The sequence below is a fragment of the Peromyscus leucopus genome, chromosome 23 (genome assembly GCF_004664715.2).
Source record: "Peromyscus leucopus breed LL Stock chromosome 23, UCI_PerLeu_2.1, whole genome shotgun sequence".
Taxonomy (NCBI): Eukaryota; Metazoa; Chordata; class Mammalia; order Rodentia; family Cricetidae; genus Peromyscus; species Peromyscus leucopus.
Genome location: NC_051082.1, coordinates 39808597 through 39836488, shown reverse-complemented (window position 1 = coordinate 39836488; position 27892 = coordinate 39808597). Strand labels below are relative to the sequence as shown.

Genomic DNA, 27892 nt, shown 5'->3' with positions numbered 1-27892 from the left:
GAGGGCAGCTGGCCCCAGCGAAACCCTAACAAACCAAACTACTTCAGACCCAAGCTGGCCAGTCCGACCCATCAGCTTGGCTCACTAGTATTGTTTTTGTGCGTGTATGTGCACGTGGAGGTCATCCTTGGGGCTGTTCCCCAGGAGCTGTCCACCACGGTTACTGAGACAAGGTGTCTTATTGGGGCCTGAGGCTCTCTGGGTCCCTGGCCCTGCTTCCCCAGGGCCTCACACTGTATGGAAAGCAGTTGTCTCCCTGGGCCACTCCCCAGGCCTTTTTTGCTATTATTTTTACCTTATCAAAAAAGTAGGGAAATCACAAGACTAGAAATCCTAGTGATCTCTAAATTATAGAGAGAGTCAAGAACACTTCTCAGAATACCCCCACCCCCACCCCATCCATTCTTTAACATCTACAGTCTACTAGGCAGGAAGCAGGCTGATTTTTAGCAAGTTTATTGTTACATTTGTTTTTTTGCAGTAATAGAGGAGGCACAAATACCTTCTGCTTCTCCAACACTGCAATAAAAAGGACAATAGTCAAGGTAACAGTGAAATTAAAATAAAAAAAAAATAGAAAAGCCTAGGGTCTGGGAGACAAACCTGACTACAGTCTATGTGTAGAGACTTGTAAATGACTTCAGCCTTGCCCTGCAAACACCATCTCCTTTTCCGATTGCACCACTTCACGGATCACAGAGTGGGGCATCCTAACAGAGGATATGGCCAGGCTCGGCTCACCAGGGAGGTGGGCCAGAGGCTGAGCTGGTCCAAGCCGCTGGGCCTCTGGCCATCCACCTGCTCAGCTAGCTGCAATTTCACATCTTGCTACTCACATGTTTCCAGCTTTGAAAGGGACTGGTACATATGTCAGGCACTCTTCCTTGACAACCCCACCACTCACCTCAGTCACAACGGCCTCCAACAGCGGCTGGGGAACAGCTTGTGTCTGCTTGGGGTCTTGGCACTGACTGAGATACATGAGGCATCTGGCAAGGATGCTTACTGTGTGCGGACCTAAGACCCCTGAGGAGCCCGCATGGTTGCTGGCCATATTCCCTCAGCCCATGAAGACTTGGTGAAGCAGGCAGAATGGCTCTTCTCTTCCCAAAGGAAAGAGCCAGAAGCTCAGCAAACGCTGATACAAACTCTTGAGCACAGAGAGCGAGAGCAAGTGACAGGGAGGCTGACTGCTATTTCCTAATCACAGCACTGCAAGTGGGGTTCAGAAGCAGCTCCCCTTCTCCTGGCTTAGCATCTGCTCCAAGAATCCTATTTGTCTGGTTGCTGAAATAAGCCAAGATGGGATGCTGTGTCAGGAGCAGTGTGCCTGCAGACAGGGCCCCTGGATGTGTTAGTGAGCCACAGAACACTCTGGGGCCAGAGATCTTTTGTTTCAAATGCTAGGAAGTCATAAGCCCCACCCCCGACCCCTAGAGAATAATGAATGTACAGAGGGCCAGGTCTGGAATGCAATATATTGTAAAATAGTGTGACACTTGCCAGGAAGCTGGGCAGGCCAGGCTGAGATGTTGTGCTGATGTCCCCAGAGTTTGGAGGGTGCCTATTGGCTTTGTGTGCACTGTGAAGGAAGGCAGCCTGCCAGCACCTCTGAGAGCAGAGCGCACTGTGAAGGCAACGGTGAGGGGTGGTGTGCAGAGCCCAGGGCTTCTCCTGAAGGGCCAGTGGCTGGGGCCCACCAAGCAGCCAAGGCATGGAGATGCTCTGGAGTTGCAGAGCATCTCTCTGGCCTGCTTCCAGAGCCCAGGATAGAGGATGCTACATGCCACCAACTGTCAAGTAAGGCATAGGAGCCACCTACAAGGCCACTTGGTTCTGTGTCTTTGCCACTGGCTGTGGAGGGATGGGGAAGGAGTAGAGAGCACCAGTATGTATACACGGGGCTAGCCAGAGCCGCTCCAGAGGCCCTCTCCACGCTGTGCCCTGCTGGGCACGCAGACAGGGGAGTGACTGCTGGGGCACTAAGGCAGTGTCACAACTCCCACTTGGTTCTCTACAGAGGGAGTGGGGACACCTGGCTCCTTGGCTCATCCTGATATGCCTGGAGTGGGGTGTCTGAGGGTGTTGGCACAATTTTAAAGGCAGTGTGTTCACTTTGCAGGGGTGGCACTGTGGCCTGAGCTTGGACAGCGTCACATGCCCCTCTATAGCCTAACGTGAGGCTAAGCTTCCGAGTTAGTGTGTCTCAGTGAGGACCTGTAAGTCAGAGGGAAGAGCCAGCTGCAAGGCCAGCTGGGTTTGTGTTTCTGTCATGAATGAGAGGACACATGTGCCGGAACCTTGGGTAAGCTGTGTCAGCAAGGAACAGTTTCTGTAAGGAGGGAAAAAGCTGCGTTGCCAGGTTTTTCAGATCAACACCAGAGCGATGGCGTGGATTCAGTAGTTTCACAGTCCCCGGATTCAGTAGCTGTCACTGACACTCCTACGTCCTCTTGCCTGGAGCTCGCTGGTGTGGCTGGCAGTCCAGCATTCTTGAGCCAGGTATTAGATGGTGTGGATTCGATGCCCACTGCAGGTCCATGCAGGCGACGACACACCAGACATGTGACCATGGGCCGTGGAGGCACGAGAGGACAGCAGAGGGGCTGTCTCTCTCTCACTGCAGCATGATATCTTTCAGGTTCTCCTGCAGGATCGTGTCCTTCACAGCATGAAACACGAAGCGGATGTTCTCGGTGTCTATGGCGGTGGTGAAGTGGTGGAACAGCGGTTTGCTGCGGTTCCGACGCTTCCTGTCAAAGCACTGTACCAGGTAGCGCTGGACGTCCTCCAGCCGGTGCGGGTCCCCCTTGAAATCCGGGAAGTGCTTCTTAATGCTCACCGACTTCACCTTCTCCACCAGGAGGTCCATCTTGTTGAGGAAGAGGATGATGGAGACGTTGAAGAAGAGCTTGTTGTTGACGATGGTCTCGAAGATGTTCATGGACTCCACCAGCCGGTTGGTGCGCCTGTCCTCCATGAGGACCTGGTCGTACTCGCTCGAGGACACCATGAACAGGATCGATGTGATCCCGTCAAAGCACTGGAACCACTTCTGGCGCTGTGACCTCTGGCCGCCTACATCCACCATCTTAAATGGGATTTTCTTTATAACGAAGTCATGTTCCACGATTCCCTTGGTGGCCTTTCTGGCCAGCAGGATGTCTTGCTTACTGGGGAAGTAGTTCTGGAAAATGTGAGGAAGGTAGACATTTGAGAAGGAAGAAAAACAGGAAGGGATGAGCATAAAAAAGCTGGCAGAAAGACAGGCTGCAGCAGAAAGATACAGGGACTTTTGCAAGAACATTTAACCAAACGCCAAAAGCAAGTCTCACTGACAGAACTATAAATCTACCTCGCAACAAAACAACGGGATTAAACACCTCGTTTAGCAGTGAATACATGTTCTCTGGCTTGAGACAGAATGGCCAGAATCTTCAGTTAAGCCATGTGTAAAATCTCGTCTGTCTTCTCCACAAGAAAAAATTAAACATCTTTTTCATTAGTTTCTATACCACAGACATTGCTGAGTTTTCTAGCTTCCAAACACGTACATTCTAAAATCTTCCCATCAACTAATTTGGTTTAGGTTGTGTAATGAGATCTAAATGAAACCTATGAGACATTTAAACTCATGTTTGACTTAGAAAACTTTCTTTTATTTGGTGCTGAAGATAAAACAGAGCTTTCTGCATGCTCCACCACTGAGCCACACCCCAGCCCCTCACTGGGGGACTCTAGGAAGGTGCTCTACTACTGAGCCACACCCCAGCCCCTCACTGGAGGATTCTAGGCAGGGTTCTACCACTGAGCCACACCCCAGCCCCTCACTGGGGGATTCTGGGCAGGTGCTCTACCACTGAGCCACACCCCAGCCCCTCATTGAGGATTCTAAGCAGGTGTTCTACCACTGAGCCACACCCCAGCACCCTCACTAGGGGATTCTAGGCAGGGGCTCCACCACTGAGTCACACCCCAGCCCCTCACTAGGGGATTCTAGGCAAGGTGCTCCACCACTGAGTCACACCCCAGCCCCTCACTGGGGGATTCTAGGAAGGTGCTCTACCACTGAGACACAGCCTAAGGTCCTAACTGTGGCAACTTTCAAACCTCTTTGATTCTGCATTGTGAAGATCTCAGGGACTAGAACATTTTTCCACTCATGTCACACAGTCTCACCAAAAAACCAAGAGGCCATGACCAACACTAGCTGGAGATATCTTACTAGGTCACAGAGAACAGAAGATATCTGTCCACTACACTATGAAAACAGAACAGTGAGATCCAAACTAAGACACTCAATGGATGAATAATATGGGTATTTCAGTTAGTAAATCAGAAGGGGAAAACAGCCCAGCAGGGAGGAGAAAATCTACAGACAACAGACATTTCAGTGACACTAGCCATGTGGGATGAGTGGGTCATTGGAGGTCAGTTCGGTTCAAATGTTACAAAAGTAACAGTATCTATCGCCAGAAACATTCGCCAGGTAGTAGGGAGTGCTGGGTGCTGCCTGGGTGCTGGCTGGTGGGCACGGGAGCCTCTGCTGGTCCTTCAGGAGCACAACGGCGGTGTGACCGTGCTCTTCAGTTTTGTTAACCATGCACACGGATCTTATTTCTATGTCTTACTGAGACCGTCTCCCAGGCCGGCCTCTAACTCTTGACCCTCTGGCCTGCTGATGTCATTCCACCACATCTAGAGCCGAGACACTATGCAGAGGCAGTGACAATGGAGGTGCTCTCGGGCAGGCAGGCTGGTCACCATGAATGATCACCACTTTACCTGGAGCCTCATCATACTGCTGGCCTTGGCATATGTTAGAACTCTTCTCCCAGGAGAGGTGACAGAAAAGCCTCCTTTGGCCCTAGCCAGGGCTCCTGTGTTTCTCACAGGGTCATTTCTTCCCTAAGACCAGGTGTGTAGAGCCGAATGGGGACATAACAGACGGAACAGTTTACAGTCACTAGATGTGCTGAGCTGGGCCATGGTGTCGCTGGAGCCTGCTGTCTGCTTTGGTCTCCACATCAGGTTTTCTAACCCTGGATGGTAGACTGGGGTGGCAAGGAGCGGGGGCTACTCACCAGCTGGCCAATCCGGTCTAAGTTATCCAGGAAGTACTTCACTGATTCACCCTGTCATGAAGAGAAACAGTCACAACTCAGTTTTGATGGAGGAAGCCAGAGTAACAGATGAAAGGGTGTAGTGGGGGTGGGGGTGGGGGGCGATGGCAGGGCTGTTCCGCTGTGCAAAACAGGAAAGCAAAGTCTAGGAAGGCAGAGAGTATCCATGTGTGCTTGGTTTTTTGTTAACTCGACACAAGCTAGAGTCATTTAGGAAGAGGGACCAGACAGAGGAATGTCTCCATCAAATTGGCCTGTGGTAAATCTGGGGAGCATTTTCTTGATTCATGACTGATGTGATGTGGGAACGCTGTGGATGGTGCTATCCCTGGGCAGGCAGTTCCTGGGTTGTATAAAAACGGTAGGCAAGTAGGCAAGCCGGGCGGCGGCGCACGCCTTTAATCCCAGCACTCGGGAGGCAGAGGCAGGCGGATCTCTGTGAGTTAGAGGCCAGCCTGATCTCCAAAGCGAAGTTCCAGGAAAGGCACAAAGCTACACAGAGAAACCCTGTCTCGAAAAACAAAAACAAAACAAAACAAAACAAAACAAAACAAAACGGTAGGCGAGCAAACTAGGAGAAGTGGAACAGTAAGCAGTGGTCCTCCCTGGCCTCTGCATCAGCTCCTGTCTCCGGGTTCCTGCCTGACTTCCCTCAGTGATGGACTGCAAGGTGAAGTGTAAGCCAAACAAACCCTTTCCTCCCTCAGGTTGCTTTGGGTCACAGCTACGAAAAGCAACACAGGACAGTACGGTAGTTTAAGAAATAATACAGGTGTGGTGCTATACATGTCTGATCCCAACTCTTGGGAAGCTGAGACGGGATACCACAGTTCAGGCCCAGGTAGAACAATACCCTATTTCAGAGAAACAAAACAACAACCAAGCAAAAATAATCCCCAAACCCTACAACTTAAAACAAAACAAAACAAAACAAACAAACAAACAAACAAACAAACAAACAAAAAGCTGCGTCAGGGCTGGAGATGTGGCTCAGTGCTAGAGTGTTTGTCTAGCATGCAGCATGGAGTCCGGAGTTCCACTCCTAACACCATACAAACTGGGTGTGGTGGGCACACCTATAATCCTGGCACTTGGGAAGTAGAGGCAGGAGGAGCTGGAGTTTCAGGCCACCCTCAGCTACAGAGCCAGTTTGAGGCCAGCCTCTGATATGAGAGGCCCTGTCTCAAAACAAACAAGTAAAGGAAACATCTATTATTCCTGCAGCTCCAGCCCTAGGTTCAAATTCTTCTTGGTGCTTCCCTGCGGCCTTCTGGTATAGATGGTGGATACTGGCATCTCCAGGTCACACCAGCAGCAAGGGCTAGGGCTAGAAGTAAAACCCTGGCTGCTGTGTGGTTTTGCCTCTGACACACATGGCCCAAGGGGCTTTGGGTGCTGTCTGTAAAAACACTAAGTACTGAGGAGAGGGGACAAGAACCGGCAATCCAGTTTCTAGAAGCACTCTGTGATTCATGACACAGAACAAGGAGACTCTTTAGTGATGATTCTTTCTTCTGGACACAAACTGGGCCATCGAACAACTGATGCCCCTCCCTGTGTGCATCACTCACGGCCCTGCCCTCTAACTAAATGCAATGGCACTTGTAGGGCCCTAGAGGAGCCGAGAGGCTGTTATGTGGTGACTAATGGGAATGCCATGGGTATGTGTGTGTGTGTGGGGGGGCGGGTTTACAGTGTGCAAAGCTTCCTTTAGAAATCAACGGCTGGGCTAGTGAGATGGCTCAGTGGTAAGAGCACTTGCTGCCATGGCTGATGACCTCAGTTTGATCCCTGGAACCTATGAAGGAAGAAATCGAAAACTGACTCCACAAATTTTTCCTCTGACCTCTACATGTGTGCCACAGCATGCATGTGCCTGTGCATGTGTACACACACAAAATAAATGTAATAACAATAATTAAAAGAAAAAACAGGCAAGGAAGCAAGCAAGCTGAAGATGGGAAAGCAATTCCTCCAGGAACCCCGAAGAGCGTGGCTCTCTAAGAGCCTTAGTCTGAAAGATGACAGCGGGCCTGGCTCACCTGCTGCCTTTACTTTGGCGCATTCTCCCATGAGTGGACAAAGGCAAGGCCATACACACATGTGCAACAAGACAGCACCGAGACAAAATGATCCTTTTACTTTATATGCTTGAAAGAGTGCATGTGTGGGTGTATGCATGCACATGCACATGTGTGGAGGCCAAAAGACAATCTTGGGTGTTATTCTCAGGAGGACTGCCCACCTCTCTGAAACAGGGTCTCTCAGTGTTCTGGAGATCACCAACCAGGCTAAACTGGCCAGTGAACCCCAGAGTTCCTCCTGTCTGCCTACAGATGCTGGGATTACAAGCATGTACCACCACTCAAACTCAGGTCCACACGTCTGGAAGGCAAATGCTACGCCATCCTAGAAAGGTGGACATTCTAGGTCTTTGACAAGGGAAGGCTAAGACAGGTCCCCCATTACAGCTTGTGACTTTCTGACAAAAAGTTGAGAACAGGGCTCACCAACCTCGAAAGGACAGTTGTTTTTGTTGTTTTGTGTTTTAAACCTTTGAGATAGGGGGGTCTCATGATGCAGCCTAGGCTGGCCTGAACTAATGATCCTCCTGCCTCAGCCTTCTTGTGCTGAGATGACATATATGCACACAAAGCCTGGCCCTTGTTTGTCCGTCTCTCTGTCCTTTGTCCCAGATGGCCCAGAGGAAGAGGTGAACAGTCACTTCCTTCCTGCTCTGGAGGGAAGGCCACAGGAATGACTCAAAGAGAGGATTTTGTTCCAGGGATAGCAGCACTCAAGTTCCCCCAACCCAGCCCCCACGATAAGCAGAAAAGACGGCCCTGGTGGCTGGCAACCAAGCTCTGAGGTAGGAAGAGGCCTCTGAGGCCCAGAAACAAGCTCTCACCTTTCCAGGCAGCATGGGCTCTTCCCACAGCAGTTCCCACCTCCATGTAAGGAAGTCTCTGTCAAGAGACCAAGTGGCTCAGCCCCTATGCCGACAATTCCCTCTCCTGGTCCGTCCACACATCCCCTCCCCCAGTACAAAGACAGGAAGCTGCTGGGTCACAGCTATTCCATCCCAGCCGGCTGGACAGGGGAGACAGCTCACAGCCGGGGCATTCCTTCGGTTCTACTGGGGTGGTAGCATAAGCAGAAGGAAAGAGGAGTCTCTATCTGGGGCGCGCGTGCGTGAGTGCTTGCACACACGTATGGAGCCAGAAGACAGTCTTGAGTCATCCTAAGGGTCACTCTCCACCTCCTCTGACCAGGTCTCTCAATGGTCTGGAGCAGTCTTTGTGTATGCTTTCAAGGCTCACTACTGTTAGATATGTCCCTGTTGTTAGATTAGGTGGTGGCATCAACAAGGAGGAGGAGGTGTCCCTGTTTAGTGCAGTTAAAGGGCTGGGAATTAGTGGGACAGCACAGATGTGACGTGCACAGGGTCCTTGGAGGACACAGTCAAGGGTGACAGGTAACAAGGAAGAGCTGAGAACAGTCTTTATTGACAGCTACCAAGAAAATGGGAACATCAGGCACATAACTTAGATGAAGGCACAGATCACATCTGGACTGCTTGAGGACCTGAGAGCCCAGTCCTGTCCTCTACCCTCTGGGCACACACACTATACTACTTGTGTGCCAGGCGTCTGTGGCTTTAAGTTGCCATATAGTGGCAGCTTATTATCCAGCTATAGAAAGCAGTATTTTAGGGATAGGAAACTATGAGCCAAAAAAGAAAATGTCACGCTCCCTAGTGTCCCTCAGCCCTAGCAGTCCCTTGAGCCTCAGAGGTCCTGTTTACTGTAGAAAGATACACGTCTTCGCCCCTTCAAAGCCCTTTAGAGATTCTTTTTGGTAGTTTTTTTTTTTTTTTTTTTTTTTTTTTTGAGACAGGGTCTTACCATATAGCTTTAGCTGTTCTGGAATTTTCTATGTAGATCAGGCTGACCTTCAACTCTGAGAGATCTATTTGCCTCTGCCTCCTGAAGGCTAGGATTAAGGGTGTGTGTCATGCTGCGTGGTGGTAGTACATGCTTTTAATCCCAGTACTTGGGAGGCAGAGCCAGATCTAGGACAGGCTCCAAAGCTACACAGAGAAATCCTGTCTCGAAATACCAAACCACCACCACCACAACAAAAAGGTGTGTGCCACAATACCCAGCTTTCTTCTAAATTTTTTTCAAAAGTGTATTTATTTGTGGGGTGTGCACATGCACACCACCATGTGTGCATGTGTGTCAGAGGTCAACTTGCAGGAGTCGCAGCCCAATGTGTGCCTTTCTTTCTTTGTTTTCTATTTTTTGGGGAGGGGGGCGGTGGTTCAAGACAGGGTTTCTCTGTGTAGCCCTGGTTATCCTGGAACTCACTCTGTAGACCAGGCTGGCCTCGAACTCACAGAGATCCACCTGCCTCTGCCTCCCCAGTGTTGGTGCTAAAGGCATGTGCCACCACTGCCCCATCCAATGTGTGTTTCTCAAGGCTGACTTTGTCAAGTATTTCCCTTTTCTTAGCTTCGCGACCCCAACTGCCCACTGTCTAGCACCTGTCTAGACCTGGCCCCTAGCAGTGAGAAAGACCCACCCACCCACTGGCAGAACTGCTAATAAACAATCAGTAAACCCCACAGCCTGCTGGGAAGTTCTAGCCTTGAACATGGTGAGTCAGCACCTGCTTCTTCAGCTCCCTCTGGAAAGCCCCTGGATTTTTACTCCATTCCCAAATAGAGCAAAGACTTGAAACCCGAAGCACTCGGTAGCTCAAGCTTCCAATAATCCTTGCATTAGAAATGAAAACTGAAGAAGTCCAGCCCCACCCCCACTGCTGGAGACTGCACTAGAGCCTCACATGCTAGGTCAGGATCTACACTAGACCCTAACCACAGCCCTCTTTAGAGTTTTCATTTTGAGACAGGCTCTGACTAAACTGTCTAGGCTAACCTTGATCTTGCAATCCTCCTGTCTCAGCTTCCAGAGTAGCTGGGACAACAGGCCTGTGCTGTCAGGTTTAGCTCTGAGAACATTTTCAAAGCCAAGAATATACAAATACATATCTAGTGTGGTATCTGAGCGACGGCACCCCGACATGCTTGTTAGTGTTGGGAATGTAATTTTGAGCCTGAAGAAGACTCGGGGACAAGGAACCTGTTAGGAGAGCCACTGCTCCACAGAGGATGGTTCCAACAGCCCAGTGTGAAGTGACCACCATCTACCTCTAAGTTCAGCGGACCCCAGCTCAGCCATGCCATTAATCAACACAGCACTGCAAACATGGGAGTTATGATCACTACATGTCTATAATGCATCTCAAAACACAATGTCTGTCTAACAAGTCAGGGTAACGTTTTTCTTTTTAGGGGAGTGCGGTGGTGGCAGAGCCTCACTCTACTGTAGCCTAGGTTGGCCTCAAACTCAGAAACAACCCTGCCACAGTCAGCTCGCCTAGTAATATTTATGTTCCTTTTTTTTTTTGGAGTCTGGTCTCACGTAGCCCAGGGTGGCTTTCAACTCTCAGAGTGCTAGGATTACAGGCATGTGCCACCATGCCCAACCTTAAAAGTATTTATACACATAAAGTTAAAACACAGGCAAAACTAAATACAACACTAGTTATAAAAATTAATAGACAAGCCAGACAGGGAAAGACTGAGCCAGGGGCATCGCAACCCAGCCTGGAATATATAAGAGAGGCCCAGCTGCGCCAAACCAAACCTCCCTAATGCATAGACCTTGCTTCCTAGGAGCCAGACATCAGTTGACCTCTGCTGTTACTAGTTTTCTGCAACTTGAGAGGCAGATGCTACTGTCCTCAAACTACAGACACCAAAGTAAGGAGGAGGTCAGGGAGTGAGCCCAGGTGCAGGCTGTATGCTCCCATACTTTACCTGTTAGTGATATTTAGGTGACAAAACACAAGAAAAAATAAGGAAGAAGTGCCTCAAACTCAGGACAAGGACTCTGCTGGCTGCGGGTTGTGGTATTTGTGGAGTTTATTCTAAGTTTCCACTCAGTTATGGGTCCGGAACTATTTGGCCACTTTTAAAATGTGTACATGCTTTCAGACTAAATTTTGTAGCTGTCTAGGATGTGACAAGTATTTATAAGTTTTTTTTAGCTTACTTACTGTTATTATTGTTGTTTGCACACATGCAAGTGCATGAAGGTTAGATGAGTTGGTTTTCTCTACTGTGATTCAGGGATCACATTCAGATCACGTAGTTTGCATGGCAAGCACTGCCTACCCACTCAGCCAGCTCTCCAGCCCCTACGTTCACTTTCTAACGTTGGGTCAGCTTGCCTTCCTGGAACAAACTCAATTTGACCATGACTCACTGTATGTATGTATGTATGTATGTATGTATGTATGTATGTATGTATGTATGTATGTAAGTAAGTATGTACGTACGTGTATGTGCCTGTTTATGTGTGTACATATGTGTAGAGGCCAGAGGTCAACTTTGGATGTCGAAACTATTCTACTGTTTTCCATCTTCCTTTTTTCTTTTCTTTCTTCTTTTTGTTCCACCTTATTATTTGAGACACAGTCTCTCATTGACCCTAGAGCTCACCACTTGGGCTAGGCAGGCTGGTCGCAAGCTCCCAGGATCTGGCAGTCCAATCCTTCCAATCCTTAATTTGAACTCAGGTCCCCGTGCCTGTGCAGCAAGCACATTATCCATTGAGAAACTCCCCAGTCCCTAGTTCTTATTAGGCTTTTTTTGGTTGTGTGTGTGTGTGTGGAGGGGGGAAGACAGGGTTTTACCATACAGCCCAGGCTGGCCTGGATCTTGTGATCCTCCTGCCTCAACTTTCTGAGTGCATGTACCACCGTGCTTAAGTCAAGAGGCAGTTTTTTAACTGAAACAAAACTCCTCAGGTCTACTCTAAGATGGCTTTTTGGCATCTCCACGCCATTTGCTTCCTCCTGAGCCCAAGCGAGTCCAAATACTCTCTGAGCCGACACATAACATGCAGGACCAGGACTAGCTCAGGACTAAATTCCAGAGTAAATCAGAGTGACCAATCCCAATCTAGGCAGCAGTGGAGAGCTCCAAATGCCCTTCCAGCAGGCACTGGTACTGCCTTCCCTCTTGTTATGGCAAACTTGTTATTCTAAAGACAAAAGGAATTAGAGCTTGAAGTAAAGTCATCTCTGATGAGCACCATGGAGGTGCGTGTGAAGATGCATTCACAAGCACACCCTCATCAGGAAAGTCTGCAGCCTTCCATCCCTGTGAGTCTCCCCATGCCCCTCCCCTAAGGTCACCCTTACTTCCTCCCCCAGGCAAGTTTAGTTTCTCCCTCAGGCATGCAGCAGCTGGCCCAGCTCTGCTTGTCACAGACAGGCAGCCTGAACTCCCTCAGAACCGAGTGCTGTCCTGTGGGGACTTCCCACTACAGTGCATACTGGCCTGGCCTGGACCTTATGGGTTCCCAGTTCCTCTTGCTGCAGGCTCCACGGCAGCCCGGCTCGGCTACCACCTCTCCAGGGCTCAGTTTCTCCCGACCCCAGTGCTGAGGCTAGGCTGACAGAGGTGGGCACTCATTTGGGGGTGGCTGCTGTGAGGATGGGACTTTTGACACTCTAGAAGGGAAGCAGGAAAGCCACCTGATGCTACTGAGGTCTAGGGAAAGAAAAGAGAAAGCTGAGAGAGGCACACCTCCTACAGGCCCATCAGGACCACTGTCCTTTAGTTTAATTTATTGGGTAGACCCAAGTCCATTTCACAAAGGCATACCTTTATTATGTGTGTGAGGATTTCATCTACATGTATGTGCCTGGTGCCTGTGGAGGCCAGAAGAGGTGCCAGATCCCTTGGCACTGGACTTAAGGATGGTGGTAAGTCATCATGTAGGTGCTGGGAACTAAACCTGAATCCTCTGCAAGAGTAGCTTGTATTCAGGCATGCTTTTATTTATTTAGGTTTTTTGAGACAGAGTTTCTCTGTCCTGGAACTCACTCTGTACACCAGGCTGGCCTTGAACTCAGAGATCCGATTGCCTCTGCCTCGCAAGTACTGAGATGAAAGGTGTGCACCACCACCTCCTGGCTCAGGCACACCTTTAAACCAGCCTCCAAGTTGAAAGTTCAAACTAAGTTTTACTTGATTTACAACTATTGACTGTGTTTTCTTTTTAAATTTACAAATGGGGTCACATGTAGCCCCAGCTGGCCTCAAACTTGCTCTGAGGCCTAAGCTGACCTTGAACTTCTGATGATTCATGCATGAGGAGGCCCATCAAGGGTCCTGCTCTGTTACTCTCTGCCCTGTTCTTCTGAGACAGGATCTCTTACTCCACTGGAAGCTACACTGGCAGCCGACAAGCCCTGGCAATCTGCCCGCTTGTCCCTCCATAGCGCCGGGTTACGGGGTGCACAACCACCCCTGGCTTCTATGTGATGCTGGGGATCTGAACCCAGCTCTTCATGCTTGCACAGCAAGTGCTTTTGAGCAGCTTCAGGTTGTTTGTTTGTTTGTTTTTAAAAGTCTGACAACAAGCAGTTGCCCAAATGGGTTGCTAGAAAAGAAAAACTATCAACACTGATAAAATTAAAAGCCATGGCTACCCAGGACGCTGAGGAAGAAGAACACAGGAACTAACCTGGGCAATATAGGGAGGTCCTGACTCAACACAACCAGCAACAACCCAAACAAACAAATGAAAAGCTGGGGCTGCTAATGAAAGTGGTGGAAACAGGGAGACTGAGGCAGGAGGATCAATAGTGCAAGACTACCCTGAGCTACACAGTGAGACTGTCACAAAAGCCATGGGCTGAAAGTGCACGTCAGTGGTAGAATGCTTGCCTAGCACGCCAAGCCCTGGGTTCTGTTCCCTAGTGTGTGTGTGCGTGTCTCTCTCTCTCTCTCTCTCTCTCTCCTCTCTCTCTCTCTCTCTCTCTCTCTCACTCACTCACTCACTCACACACACACACACACACAACACACACACACACCACACACCCCACCCCCTCCTAGGTGCCAGGCACTGGGGAGATTGTGTGCCTGACACATTTTATTTTGCTTAATTCAAAGAAGGTACAGAAAATCTCATCCCCCCCACTCAGTTAAAGAAACCAAAGTTTAGAAGTTAACTTGGCCATGGTCAAAAAGCTAGTAAAGGTTGGGAAGATGGCTTAGTTGGTAAAGTGTTTGCTGGGCAAGCATGAGAACCTGAGTTTGTATCACCATGTAAAAGCTGGGTGAAGACACACTGTCACTGAGTGTGTGTGTGTGTGTGTGTGTGTGTGTGTGTGTGTGTGTGTGTGTGAGAGAGAGAGAGAGAGAGAGAGAGAGAGAGAGAGAGAGAGAGAGAGAGAGAGAGAGAAACCCTGTCTCAAAAACTAAGGTGGACAGTGACAGAACAAAATATCTAATGTCAACCTTATGGCTTCTACATGTACACACATGCATAACATATGTAACACACACAAACACATACACAGCCTGAGAACAGAACTGTGGATGCCAGGCTTTCTGCCCACCAGTGAAGTGCAACTGTGTCTCCTACAGACTACACTTAGGCCACGTGAATAAGGGTGGCAGCTCCCCTCTGAGAAGACCAGGGGCACAGAGCAGCAAGACAATGAGGGGCCAGACATATGGAAGTCCCTCCCATTTGGTGGTGGAGGCTTGCCAAAGGGAAGGGGTCACAGAGTCTTCCTGCTGGATATGACAAGGCCTGAGCTCCCCCACCACAGGCTGAACAAAAAGAAAAAGGCTCAAAGCAGCTTCTGCTTGCCAGGCCCTGAGTCATCCCTGATGTGGGGGCAGTGGGCTCTCTGAAGCAAGAAGAGACAAGCTCTGCCATGCAGCCCAGGCGCTGCGGCCAGCTGGGAGGCCAGACAAAGGGCAGGGAGACCTAGGCTCCCCTGTGGGGCCTGTCCTCATAAAGAGCCAGCCCTGGTGCCGTCTCTCTGGCCTGATGCTCTGACTCCTGGGCCTGTGGCCCCAGGACCACTGACTCAGCAAGCCACCCCTTCAACTAGCACTCTCAACTTGGACTCGGGGAGGACAAGGGGCTTAGAGCTCCTTCCTGGCTTCTGACCAGAGGTAACAAACAGAAGTCACCTTCTCCCCTCTTCTTAGAGTGTCCCACTTGTTGAATGTTCTGCTGATGAGAGGTTAGCAGGACTTTATGAGACTCTGCCCTAACACGCACGCATGCACACACGCATGCACGCACACGGGGCGGTGTTCAGAGTGGTGGTATGAAGGTTGCTGTCCCCATGTTCCTCAGGAGAGGTAGACACAGAATGACCTCATGTGACCATGGATGGTAGTGCACACTTGCCAACTTGCCAGTGTGACAGCTTCACACGGCAGATGGCTCAGGCGCAGCACAAACGGCCCTCTGAGGGAGGCTTCCCTTGTTTGGCTCACTGTGAGTCAAGGCCTTGTCTGACAGAGTAAACGCCCTTCACCCACTCCTGCTGCGTTGGAGGCTAACACTGTGACACACCTGCCACTCAAAGCACAGACCCATGTGCAACAGGAGTGGTGACACCAAAGGCCTCAGGGTCTAAGGCTGGCTCAAAGCAGGAAAAGAAAAACAATAAAAAAGGCTGGCCACATTGGTATCTCAGCCACACTGGTATCTCAGCTCCCCAGGAAGCTGAGACAAGAGGATCCTAAGCTTGAAGCCTGGGCTACACAGCAAGGCCCTGTCTCAAAATACAAAGCAAACCGAGGGCCAGGGCTAGGACAGAGCTCAGTGGTGGAGTATTTGTCTAGCATGTATGGGGTCTGAGTTTGAACCTCACAAAAGAAACAATTCAAGGTATAAGCATCTGGTTGTACAGGTGAAACTGTGACATTTGCATTTTTTAGTGACTGACCAGCACAAAAAGAAAAATTTTGGTTAGGTATCTTTGCTTAACTGTGTATTCTGTTTATGTTTTGTTATTGGATTATTTCATCATTTTCAAAATCTGGTTGATCTCTGTGTGTGTGTGTGTGTGTGTGTGTGTGTGTGTGTGCGCGCGCGCGCGCGTGCACAAATACATGCATGTACCCATGTGTGTGATGTACTCCAGGCTTGCTTCTTTCTGCTTCAGCTACCTGAGTACCTGGATTAAAGGTTTATGCTACCATACCTGGCTTCTAATTACTCTTAATTAACCTAAAAAATGAGCTACTTTAGTTAACTTGACCTTACCAAAAATAAAAATGACCATACGAAACAAGTCAGATGGAGGAAAATGATCTTTCTCCAGGTCCTCGTTTGTCATCAGCAGACAGCTTCCACACAGACCCCTGTGAAGGCAGTGCACAGTCCCAGGCAGGACTCAAAGGCTGAGAATAAAACCAACTTGCCAACTGACCGGAGAGCAAACCACAGCTAACATTTAAGTTTCTTGATCATTCCTGCCTTTCCCCTTTGTGGCTGTGAAGCAAACACCCTGTCATTTAGAACTAGAGTCAGGCCGGGAGTGGGTAATCCCAGCACTTGGGGGTGCAGGCAGGGAGATCCTGAGTTGGAGGCTGGCATGAGCAACATAGGGACAGCCTGTCTCAAAACAAACACATGTGCCAGCCATTTAAGAATGAAGACCTGGGGCTTCTGTGATGGCAGTGCCACCTAGGAGGGCCTTCTTCAGAGAACAGTCTGGAATGCTCAGAGCCGAAGCCAGGCCACCTCGGGAACACCTCCTTGGAGAAACATTAGGCATTTATGCAGGAAGAGTGCCAGGTGAAGTGTCATCCTCCCATAGCCTGAGCAGTAGGAACTTTCCAGACAAAGTGGACATTTGAAAGGTGTCAATGACTGTCTCTCAAAGCAACATGTTTTTTACTTTTCTGGGAGAATTAACTTGGTATTTTTGAAAAATTTCCAAGCTTGGTAAATAGAAATATACCACCGAGTTTGGCTCCTTCAAGGTGGCTGGGGAAGATACAATATTTTATCACATTCTACCCTAAAATGAGTGAGTTCCTTTTTAGAAGAGAACGTTCATTGAGATGTCAAAGGGGAGGCAGGGCGAGAGCGACAGGTCAGCAAAGTAAGAGCGCTGGCTGCTCTTGCAGAGGATCAGAGTTTGTCAGCACCCACACCAGGTGACTCAACTGCCTGTAACTCCAGCTCTGGGGAACCCAACATCCTCTTCTGGTCTCTGAGGACATCCAGATGCACATGTGTATACGAGCGTGCGTGCCACAAAAATAAATAAAATAAAAATTGTTTTAAAAAAATAAGATGGAGAAAATGTGCAGTGGCACATTTGTTTAATTTCAGCACTGAGGGTAGAGGCAGGTGGATTTCTGTGAGTTCAAGGCCAGCCTCATCTACTTAGTGAGCTCCAGATCAACCCGAGTACATGAGGCCCTGTCTCAAAACAAAACAAAACAAAACAAAACAAAGATGGAGACCTGACAGTGACCTCTGGCCTCTACATGTACATGCACTGTGAGTCTCCTTCTCCCTCCCTCCCCCTGCCCCACGACAGCACAATAAAACAACAAAAAAGAAGTCAGCTATTATATGACTGCATTTACAGGAAATACCCAGGAAGTCTGCAGGCAGGAATGGCCAAGGAGCTGTCTAGGTTGGGAGCTGGGGCCAGTGTGGATGGGCGTGATGGATCTCACTGGTGTGATGGAAATGTTTTAAAAATGGGTTTAGGGTGATGTTTGCACAACTAGGGGAAATTTACTGAAAGTCCTTGAATTATACACTTAAAAAAAAACTGCATAAAAAGAACCAAGTTTCCACAAAGCCAGCTTATTTACTTAAGCCAGCTCTTGCCTTGCTTGCAAGGAGGATTAATCATCTCCGTTTAATAATCCTGAGTAGCTCAGAGCGGGTTCAGGGCTAAGATCTATTTCAGAGCCTCAGCTTGCAGGGCAGAACGCTCCAATTACACAGTCTGTTACAGGCTGTGTGCATCTTTATTAAACCACAGCTATTTGACAAAATAGCAGCAGGAAGCTAAACAGACCCCGCATGTCAATTAAAAGGAAACTGGGTAAGAGCCCTAAATGGAACTACAAGCTCCGGCAAGTTCCCTTCAAAGGCCCTCAGAGCAGAGTGGCTGGCCTCTGGGAAGGAAGATGGGAAAGCTGGGCCGGTGCTGCTCGAGTGGGGGTTCCTGAAGCAGAATCCATTTCCTGGAGGCAGGGAGGAAATGAGGCCTGACCCATAGAGAACCAGGGTCCTCTACAAGAGCAGCAAGTGCTCTAAACCACTGAGCCAGCTTTCAAACTCCATGGAATCCTTCTTCATGTAAGATTAAGACTCCCTAAATGAAGTCAGAGAGCCAGGTGTGGTGGCCAGGCCAAAGGACACCCAGGGGTTCAAGGCCAGCCTGGGCTTTGGAGTGAGACAAGCTCAGAGGAGAAATAAAGAGGTAGGAGGGAGGGAGAGAAAAAAGCCACATGTAGAATGTGTCTCATGAGAAAGGAGAATCATGGTAAAATTATTAAAACCTGTTGCTTGTTGGAAGTTTATCAAGGTAATCCATTCCTTACAGCTCTGTGGTAGGAGGCTGCAAGGGTTAGAAAACATGGCTGAGAAAATATGACAAGGGAAAGAAGGGAAGAGAGGAGGGAGGAGGAAGGGGGGAGGGAAAAAGGAGGAGAGTGGGCCCAAACAGCAGCAGATGGAAGCTCTCAGAACAACTCTTGTAGCCTTTCTCTAGGCCTGAAATTACCTCAAAACAAAAGCCAAAACCCAAGAAATGACAATGGAGACATTGTGCCTTCATGAACATTAGCATAAAAACAACCAACAAACACTGGACAGTGCTTCCAAACAGGAGTGAACTGAATGCCTTCTAAGCTCCCAAACCAGATAAGGAGAAAGCCTGGAACATCCAGGGAATGTGCCTTTAGAGTGGCTTTCCTACCCAACCTCCTGCCACCATCTCTGACTGCTCCAGGAACCCAGGGCTTCCTCCCCTGGCCAGCAGGGCCTCCTAAGCAAGGCTGCTAGCATGTTCTGTGGAGAGGCACACACACTGTCCTGAACTGCTGCCCCAAGGACTACTGGACAGAACATCACTTGACTGCTGGTCACAGATCCAGCTGTCCCATGAAGATGCCTGAAGTATGAGTACCACCTTTCCTCCAGGGAGGCTAGCCTGCACTTTCTAGAAGGCTCCTTGAGGCTGCAGCACTGGCATCTTCCAGAGTTCCTGGGACTGTCCTAATCCCCTCGATAGCTGAGATGCTGTGTGGAGGTTATTGGCTCACGAGTGTGACTCTTCCATACCATCCCAAAACACTTTTCACAACTGACTACAATGGGATTCAACCTTGACTTCACCATGCCCTTTTGGCATCAGGGCAGCAGGGTTTGCCATGTCGCTGTGCCACAGCTTAGGGATTCAGTGCCTGTCAGCTGGCCTGATCAAGGCCATGGTCTGATCCATGTGCTGGACTCCACTTGAGTGTGCTTGGGTTTTCTCTGATTCTAAGAAAACCCTGGTGGTTTACAGAGCAGCCTTGGGGCCTCTCCCCTCCCTGCCAACATGTGCCAGTGGGTCCTGCTGAGACTGATTACAGCTGGACTGGCTTCAGCCCCCTCCTCTTAGTGGGTGAAGTCCTTGGAGACTTAAGAAGCATTAATTATGTCAAATGCCTGTCCAGGCTGGGTGCGTGCTGAGGTAGGTGCACTGGAAAGCAATAATCTACTGTGTCATGAAGAAAATGACCTTTCCTTAAATGAAAGCATTTGGGTCCCAGGAGCCCAAGTGACTCTTTCAAACCTCAGCCTTTGACATCGATAGCCATTTGTGTTCAAGTTTAAGGGCAGGAGGGGGAACTACTGTTTTTGCCAGGCTGACGGCAAAAAACTCAGTACAGGATCTGCCAAATGACTGAGTGGGCAGAGAATAATGGGTGCTCTGTGAGCTCAACACCCCTCTTCTGACTCAAATATCCAATTAAAGGTGAAGATCAGAAGAACATGCAGAGGGGCCTGTGCCTTGTGTTCTTAAGTTAAGTCATCCTGGAGGATTTGTCAGTGGTTTGGACTTTCTCACCAGAGTACAAGAGAAGGGATGGCATCAGTAAACCAGACTGTTAAAACAAAAGGACAGAGCTCGAGGTGCAGAATGTAGGAGCTGCCACATGCAAATGGTTTTCATTTAGTTTTCCTTTTCTTTAAAAAAATTTCCCTTTATTTTTATTTTGCATGTATGGGTGTTTTGCCAGTGTGTATGTCCGTGAACCACAGGCGTGCCTGGTGCCCAGAGGCCAGAAGCAGGTGTTGGATCCCCTGGGACTGAAGTTACAGCTGATTATGAGCTCTCAGGTGAGTACTAGGAATTGAACCTGGGACTTCTGGAAGAGCAGCTGAGCCATCCCTCCAGCCTGTCATTTAGCTTTCTAAACACATAAAACAAGTTCCCCTCTAATCCATTTCTTAGGTGTCTAAGTTTTACTCTAATGGACACTGCCCTTTTCTACTGCTGGGATGTGGCTTTGCTCCTTGACAACATCTTCCTCTCTAGCCCACGCTGGCCTCAAACTTGCACCCCTACCTCGGCCTCTCGAGTGCTGGGATTATACAGACAGGCAGAGCAGAACACCGCCTTCTATTTCACAGCCTAATCTTGCTGAAATGTCACCACAGAGTGGGAGCTGCCTTGGGAGACAAGAGATTTAAGTGATGGGACCTGAAGATCATTTTGGATAAAGAGCAACAGAGGTGGAACACATGTGAGAACCAGGGCTTGAAGGTCCAAAGGTGGCGCATACCTATAATTTCTAGCACTCTGGATTCAGCTTTGACTTCACCATGCCCTTTTGGCATCAGGGTGGCAAGAAGATCATGAGTTCAAGGCCAACACCATGAAAATGGGAGCTTAAAATGGGAGACACAGTTTAAGGGATTGATTTCCATTCCTCTGAGTCACCAGAGCTTAGGATCCCTGTGCCTAGTGGCTTGGCTGGAGGCCTCTGCTAGCCTTATTAATAAACACAGCAAGGAAACAGAACTTCCTCGTCCTTATGCATTTGAATTAGCCTGGGTACCAAATGGCTTACTATATTAGATAGCTTGTTCTAAGTGGTGGGTTTTCCTAGGAAGGGCAGCTACCATTATGTCTGGGAACTACAGCAAATTTCCAAACAGGCAGGCATGGTAGGGATAACAGGGCATCAGAAATACCCAAGGAGCATCCCCCCATAGATATGCCGAGTCCCAACTCTGTTCCCTGGAGGTGATCCAGGGCAGAGTGCCCAAACTACTCTGAGAAGGTCTGGACAAGCTAACATGGTGGCAATGCACTGTCTGCCAGCAAGAGACAAATGCAGTGACTGTGGCAGAGTCCTCACGGGGAACAGGAGCTGGAATGTGAGATGGACATCCAGGGATGGATACTCATGTTCATGGTGCCACAGAAAATGGAAGGGCACCCATGTGGGGAGGGTGGCTAGGGAGATGGTTCAGCAGTAAAGTGCTTCCTATGCAAACATTAAGACCTAGATTCTGATCTCCAATATCCACATGAAAAGTTGGTCATGGTGGCCATCATTGGTAGAAACCCCAGCACTAGGGGGTGGAGATAGGCAGATCCCAGGACTGGCTAGCTAGCCAGTGTAACCCAATCTCAATGAGAGACCTTGTTTCAAATAATGAGGTGGAGAGTAGAGCTGGTGAGGTGAATCAGCGAGTGAAAATGCCGTGGGACAATCTAATGCCCTGAGTTTGAGTCCCTGAACTCGCAGTGCAAAGAGAACTGACTCCTAAAGTTGTCCTCTGACCTTTGCAGTGCACAGTGGCACATGTGCACCTCCCTGGCTCCAACAAGATCCTGAGCTGGTCTGAGTATGACACTTTCCCCTTTCCAACCTCTTGAGATTCGTATTAGATGGTGACATCCACTGGCATTCACCAAGGCCCCACCAGCAGAGGTGTGCACACAACAGGGCCACAAATCTGACCTGCACTTTGTAAGGCTGTTCTGTTAGAAGGGCTGGTGGCAAGGGACTGCAGAAACAAAAAGGTACATTTCACTACATTTAAAAAAAGAAGATTAGAAAATGGGAGGAAAGGTGGGGGGGGGGGAACTGTGGTTGGGATGTAAAACAGATAAAACAAAACAAAACAAATGAAAAAAATAAAACAAACAAACATAAAAGATGAAGAACAAAGACAAAGGGCACTACAAGCCAATAAAGCCATCATCTCACCATCCTAAGGATGGCCAGATCAGGGCAGACCTTGCTTTACGGAAGTGATTATTACTCGGGCTTTAGTAAGGACAGTGGACAGTGTCCCTCCCTTCCACTTCTTTGGAGAATCATCTTTAACCTCCCCGCAAAAACGAAGCCCCGTTTCCCCTGGTGTTCTGACCTAGAGCTTCCTTCTCATGGAGCTGTGAGGAACACAGGCTGAAGCAGCAGGGCCCCACTACAGGCTCCTCAACTCCTGCACTCACTGGGCAGCCTTCTTTCCAGAATTCACCTCCCAGGGTAGAGCCCAACGGGAATTCTGAAGGAGGGATCCTGAGGTGGTGGTGGACAAGCCTGTATCTCCCAGAATCTACCTGAGAGAGACTGCTACCCCACACAGCCAGGCAATGGTGGCTTCAATGACAGGCAACAGAGCTGGAGGGCACAGGCTTTACCCACTTCCTGCTGAATTGGGCGATAGGAGGTAGGCCTTTCACACAGTACATTACAGCTAGTCAAAGAGAGCTAACCCGAAGTCTGCTTACCTAAATGCTACACGGACTTCATAAAACATGCTTCTGCAGGGTCTGAGTTTTACAGTCTGTTCTTAAAATGTCTCATGGCTTTTATGATTATAAAAATAATATGTTTTCAGCACAATTAAAAATAAATATAATTTCAGGACTGATGAGATGTCTGAGTGAGTAAGGTAAAGGTACTTGTCACCAAAAGTCTGATGACCTGAGTTTGATTCCCCAGATCAGCATAGGAGAGAACTGAGCTCAATAAATTGTCCTCTGGCCAGCACATGCACTCAGTAGTACATGAACACATACACACAAATAATAAATAAATATAATAAAAATAATTTAGAGCTGGGTATGGCAGTGCACATCTATATTCCCAGCTCATTCAGCGACCAAGGCAGGAAAATCATTCGAGCCCCAGAGAGCTGGAGATCAGCCTGGGCAACTGGCTATTATTGGTCAGCAGGTAACTCAGAGAGTGTACCATTTTGTGGCTGAGGGATACAAAACAAAAATGGGAATGGAGGTGGTCTGGCCACACTAGGCTTTACTCATCTATGCCCCAGGCATGTGTGCCTCTCTTCGGTGACAGGACAGACAGATGTGTTATGCTTTCTCACTTGCAGGACCAGGACGTCCTGCCACATCAGCACTCAGACCCCTCAGCTTTCCTGGCCCTTACACAGTGCTCAAGAGGTCAGAGCTCTAGTCTGGCTACCCAGCTCCTAGTGAGTGAGTGGGTTACTTCCTTTCTGTTTGCTTTTCCTTTGATAAACAACACAACAACTCCTTACATCACCTCCTTACAAAAGGCTTTGCATATTCAGCCACTGCTTCCCTTTCAATTCTTACCACTGTCAATTACAGACAGAGAAAGCAGCACATAAAAAAGTACAACTGACACAATGGCACTCACAGGGCCAGGGAAGGTGCTGTACCTTCAATCCCAGCATTCCAGAGGCACAGGCCAGCCAGGGCTACATAGTGAGAACCTGTCTAAACAAACTATTAAGTGAGACGTGACTGGAACCCCAGTGCGGCCTCATAAAACCCTGACTTCATTAAAAAGTAACTTATGGCAGGGCGGTGGTGGCGCACGCCTTTAATCCCAGCACTCGGGAAGCAGAGGCAGGTGGATCTCTGTGAATTCGAGGCCAGCCTGGGCTACCAAGTGAGTTCCAGGAAAGGCACAAAGCTACACAGAGAAACCCTGTCTGGAAACCCCCCCCCCAAAAAAAGTAACTTATGCCAACACTGGGGATATTTCTTATTACTTTTCTGTAGTTGTGTGTGTGTGTGTGTGTGTGTGTGTGTGTGTGTGTGTGTGTGTGAAGGCCAGAGGATGATCATGTTCACTTACTTATTTAGATTCTTTATGTACATTATCACCCATAGGCTGCTGGTCCTGGGACACTGTCTACATCCCCAGGGCTAAGATTATAGGCATGTGTGTATGTGTGCCTTTCTCACGCCCAGTTCTACATTGTCCCACAGTGTGGTTAAATTTGGAGTACAGTCAAGTTGTACTATATGAAGTTTAGACTGGGGCTCAGGTAGGCAGAGTACTTGTCTGGTAAGCCCTGACTCCACACCCAACACCACTGGTTGTAGTGGGGCACACTTGAAATCCCATCATTTAGGAAGCAGGAGGATAAAGAAGTCAAAGGCAGCCTGGACTACATGAGACTGTCTCAAAACAACAACAACAACAAAACAAAAACAAAAAAAAAAAAAAAAAAAAAAAGGGAAGCCATGGGAAATACATATGAAATGTATGAATGTATGTGTGGTTAAGCACTGGATCATTTGTGGGATTCACTGCACGGTGACCTCACTGTCACAAATAAAAACCTTTAGCTCCCAACTTTACTTCCAAGGAGCATCTGGGTTGTTTGTGACTATTAAATAATGCCACTGTGAATCCTCTAGGGAGCACATATCCTCACTTCAGTAACTACACAATCTGTTCTCTAGACTGGCTGCACTGGTTTGCCTTCCTGTCAGCAGCGGTGTTGAGAGCTCCAGCCATGTCATATCCCTGCTGCATTTCAGAATCAGATGTCTCAGTGCCTGCAGGTCCAGTAGGTCCATGTTCGAGGCTTTACCTCATTTCCCTAGTAAGCTGCTTGTCTCTTGAAGATACAGTGAGAAGTTCCAGAAATGGCCTGGGCACTTGCACCCGAGCCTACAGTTGCAAACAATTTCACTTCCATGGCTGGTGGTGCCTCTGAAGGCACAGAGGGCTTGACTTAATGGTACTTAACTTACTAATCTTTCCCTCTTGGATTTGCATGTTTGTTTGAGACAGGGTCTTATATAGCCTAGGCTGACCTCCAACTTCTTACGCAGGTGAGGCTAGTCTTGAACTCCTGATTCTGCTGTGTCTACCTCTTGAGTGCTGGAATTATAAGTGTGCAATACTATGTCTGTCTGGACTAGCCTTTTGAAAGTCTTCCAGGCCAGCTGTTGTGGCACACACCTGCAATCCTAGTACCCAGAGGACTACCAAGAGTTACAGGTTAGCCTGGGCTATTTAGCAGGACTTTGTCTCAAAATGAGGGGGAGAGGCAGTGTGTGTGTGTGTGTGTGTGGTGTGTGTGTGTGTGTGTGTGTGTGTGTTTAAGAGAACTCCTCCTGAAGGCCTATGGTTCTGTTCTTCATATTTCAGTTTCTGATCTGTTTGGAAGTGGATGAGATCACACAGTTCTGCTTATCTTCATCTCCATCCATACCCCTGCTGCCTTGGTTATTAAAGATATTTAAAAATCCATCTTTATATCTGATCAAGAAAGATCTTTGATAAAGAACCAGGTGCCAGTTATTCTAGACTTTGTGGGCTACAAATAGTTTTCTCTACTACATATTATTCTCTACTACATAGCTGGGGGAAGGCATAGTAAAATAAGCCACATGACATTTATCCTTCAGGCTGTAGTTTGCTGGTCTCTGTGATAGACTGGTCCACCTTTGTGTGTCTGTTGTTGAGGATAGAATCTAGGGTTTTGTGTGCTAGGCAAGGGCTCTACTACTAAGGTGCACATCACTGTACCCCCAATTCTCCCACTCAGTTTAGTCTTCTTTAAAAAATAACTTGCTGGGTGTGATGTGCGTGTCTATAATCTGTGCTTTTAGGAAGCATAGGCAGGTGGATCTCTTTGAGGCAAGATCCTGTGTCAACACCCCCTCCTAAACAAACAGGCAAACAAGAACAGCAGGAATAACACCCCCCCCCACTGTCCTCAGAAAATGCAAATGAAAGCAATGAGAAATGCAAAGGAGAAAAAGAAACTAAAGCTGGAGACTCACTTGCAGACTTCAAAACCCACTACAGAGTCCGATCCAAGTGTGGACCTGCATGAGATGGGTGCACAGACCAGTGGAGCGGAACCAAGTATCTCAAAGCAAGCCTAACTTCTGTAGCAAACTGCTTTTTGACAATGGGAAGGAATAGCCAGTTGTTAACACCCTGTGTTAGAGATACTCATAGTCCACACACAAAAAACGAGCCTGGACCTCACTGCACACAAAACCAACACACATGCACCAATACCCTAAGGCAGGATAACCCAGTCTAAGAGGAGAGCCTTGGCAAGAACATCAAGAGGAAGGACAAAAGAACTAACGGATAAACTCTTCCTGAGGCCTCAGACTTCAAGGTGGATTCCCTGTCCTCTACAGGAGGTCAGTCCTGAATCCTTTCCTCAAGACTCCTGTCGTAGTTTGACTGTCTCTAGTCTTGTCTCCAGTTTCACCAAATAGGCTGGAAGTCTCCTCTCACAGACTCACCTTCACTCTCTGAAGCTTTGGGCAAGTGTCAGCCTGCCACCTCTCCCAAGTTATAGCTGCCCCAAGGCAAATTTTTTATTTATTCATTCTACCTATCTGTCTGCCTGTCGGTCTGCCTCCCTGCCTGCCCCACAGCTGGCTCATTTATTATCTATCTATCTATCTATCTATCTATCTATCTATCTATCTATCTATCTATCAATCATCCATCCATCCATCCATCCATCCATCCATCCATCCATCCATCCATCCATCTATCCATCCATTTACTGTTTCTTGCTGAGACAGGGTTTCTCTGTAGCTTTGGAGCCTGGCCTGGAACTCACTCTGTAGACTAGGCTGGCCTTGAACTCAGAGATCTGCCTGTCTCTGCCTCCCTAGTGCTGGGACTAAAGGCGCACGCTACCACTGCCCAGCTCCTCCAAGGCTTTTTAAAATGTCACTTTCAATAGTGCTCAATTTTAGTTTGAGGCCAGCCTGGTCTACATAGTGAGATCTCACCTAAAAACACAAAGGTTCTTTAGTTCCCCCGAAGTTGTTTGCTGCCATTTCTCTCTGTAAACACAGGGAGTGCAGCTGTGCCACTGTGCCTGGGAAGGGCATCCATCCAGAACATCTTTCTGGCATCCAAGGCCTTGTGTCCCTGTGGGACATTATAGGGAAGTCCCTGATCAGATTCCCCAACTGACAATGTGAAATTGTTACACCCTACTCTTATATGTTCTTCTACAGCTTAGCCTGGACTTGAACATAAAATCCTTCTGTCTCAGTGTCCCAGGAGTGGAAGAAATAATCTACAGGCAGGTACTACCATACCTGGCTCTAGTCTCTTTCAAGACCTCAGTTCAGGGAACAATTCAGACTCTAAATGTCTCAGGAAAAGCAGCCAGCTGCCAGGACTACCACCTCCTCGGTGCTCGTCTCTTGTATAAGTACCATCTATGTGTCTGGAGACCAGAGGACAACTGTTGGGAGCTGGTTCTCTCTTCTACCACACGGTTCCCAGGGGACCAAACTCAGTGCCTCAGGCACTATCTTCTGCAACCCCCTCAGTCTGCAGCTCTGTTGTGTAAGATTGCTACAGGGTTGGGGATGTAGGTCAGTGGCAGAGCCTCGCATGCCTTCCCCAGCACTGCAATAAAAAGATTAAGAAGTGAGTAAAGTCACTACCTAGATAATTGACAATAAGTTCTTAAAAAAAACCACTTATTAATTTTGTGTAAGAATGTGGGCATGCACATGCCACGGCATGTATGTGAAGGTCAGGGGACAACTACTGAGTGTTGGTTTTCTCCTTCTCCCAGGCTGATCCCAGATATCAAATGGAGGTGGTCAAGCTT

The 27892-nt window shown here is 48.5% G+C and overlaps 1 protein-coding gene across 1 annotated transcript in view; it reads right to left on the bottom strand.

Annotated features, from left to right (window-relative positions):
- Positions 1-440: 440 nt before the first annotated feature.
- Gna12 (G protein subunit alpha 12) overlaps positions 441-27892 on the bottom strand; it is an 89023-nt gene continuing 61571 nt past the window's right edge. The window contains exons 3-4 of the mRNA XM_028887411.1: positions 5085-5135; positions 441-3187 (exon numbers count right to left, since the gene is read on the bottom strand). Coding sequence (XP_028743244.1) covers positions 2618-3187; positions 5085-5135 — 621 coding nt within the window. The 3' untranslated portion in view covers positions 441-2617. The remainder of the gene's footprint in view (positions 3188-5084; positions 5136-27892) is intronic.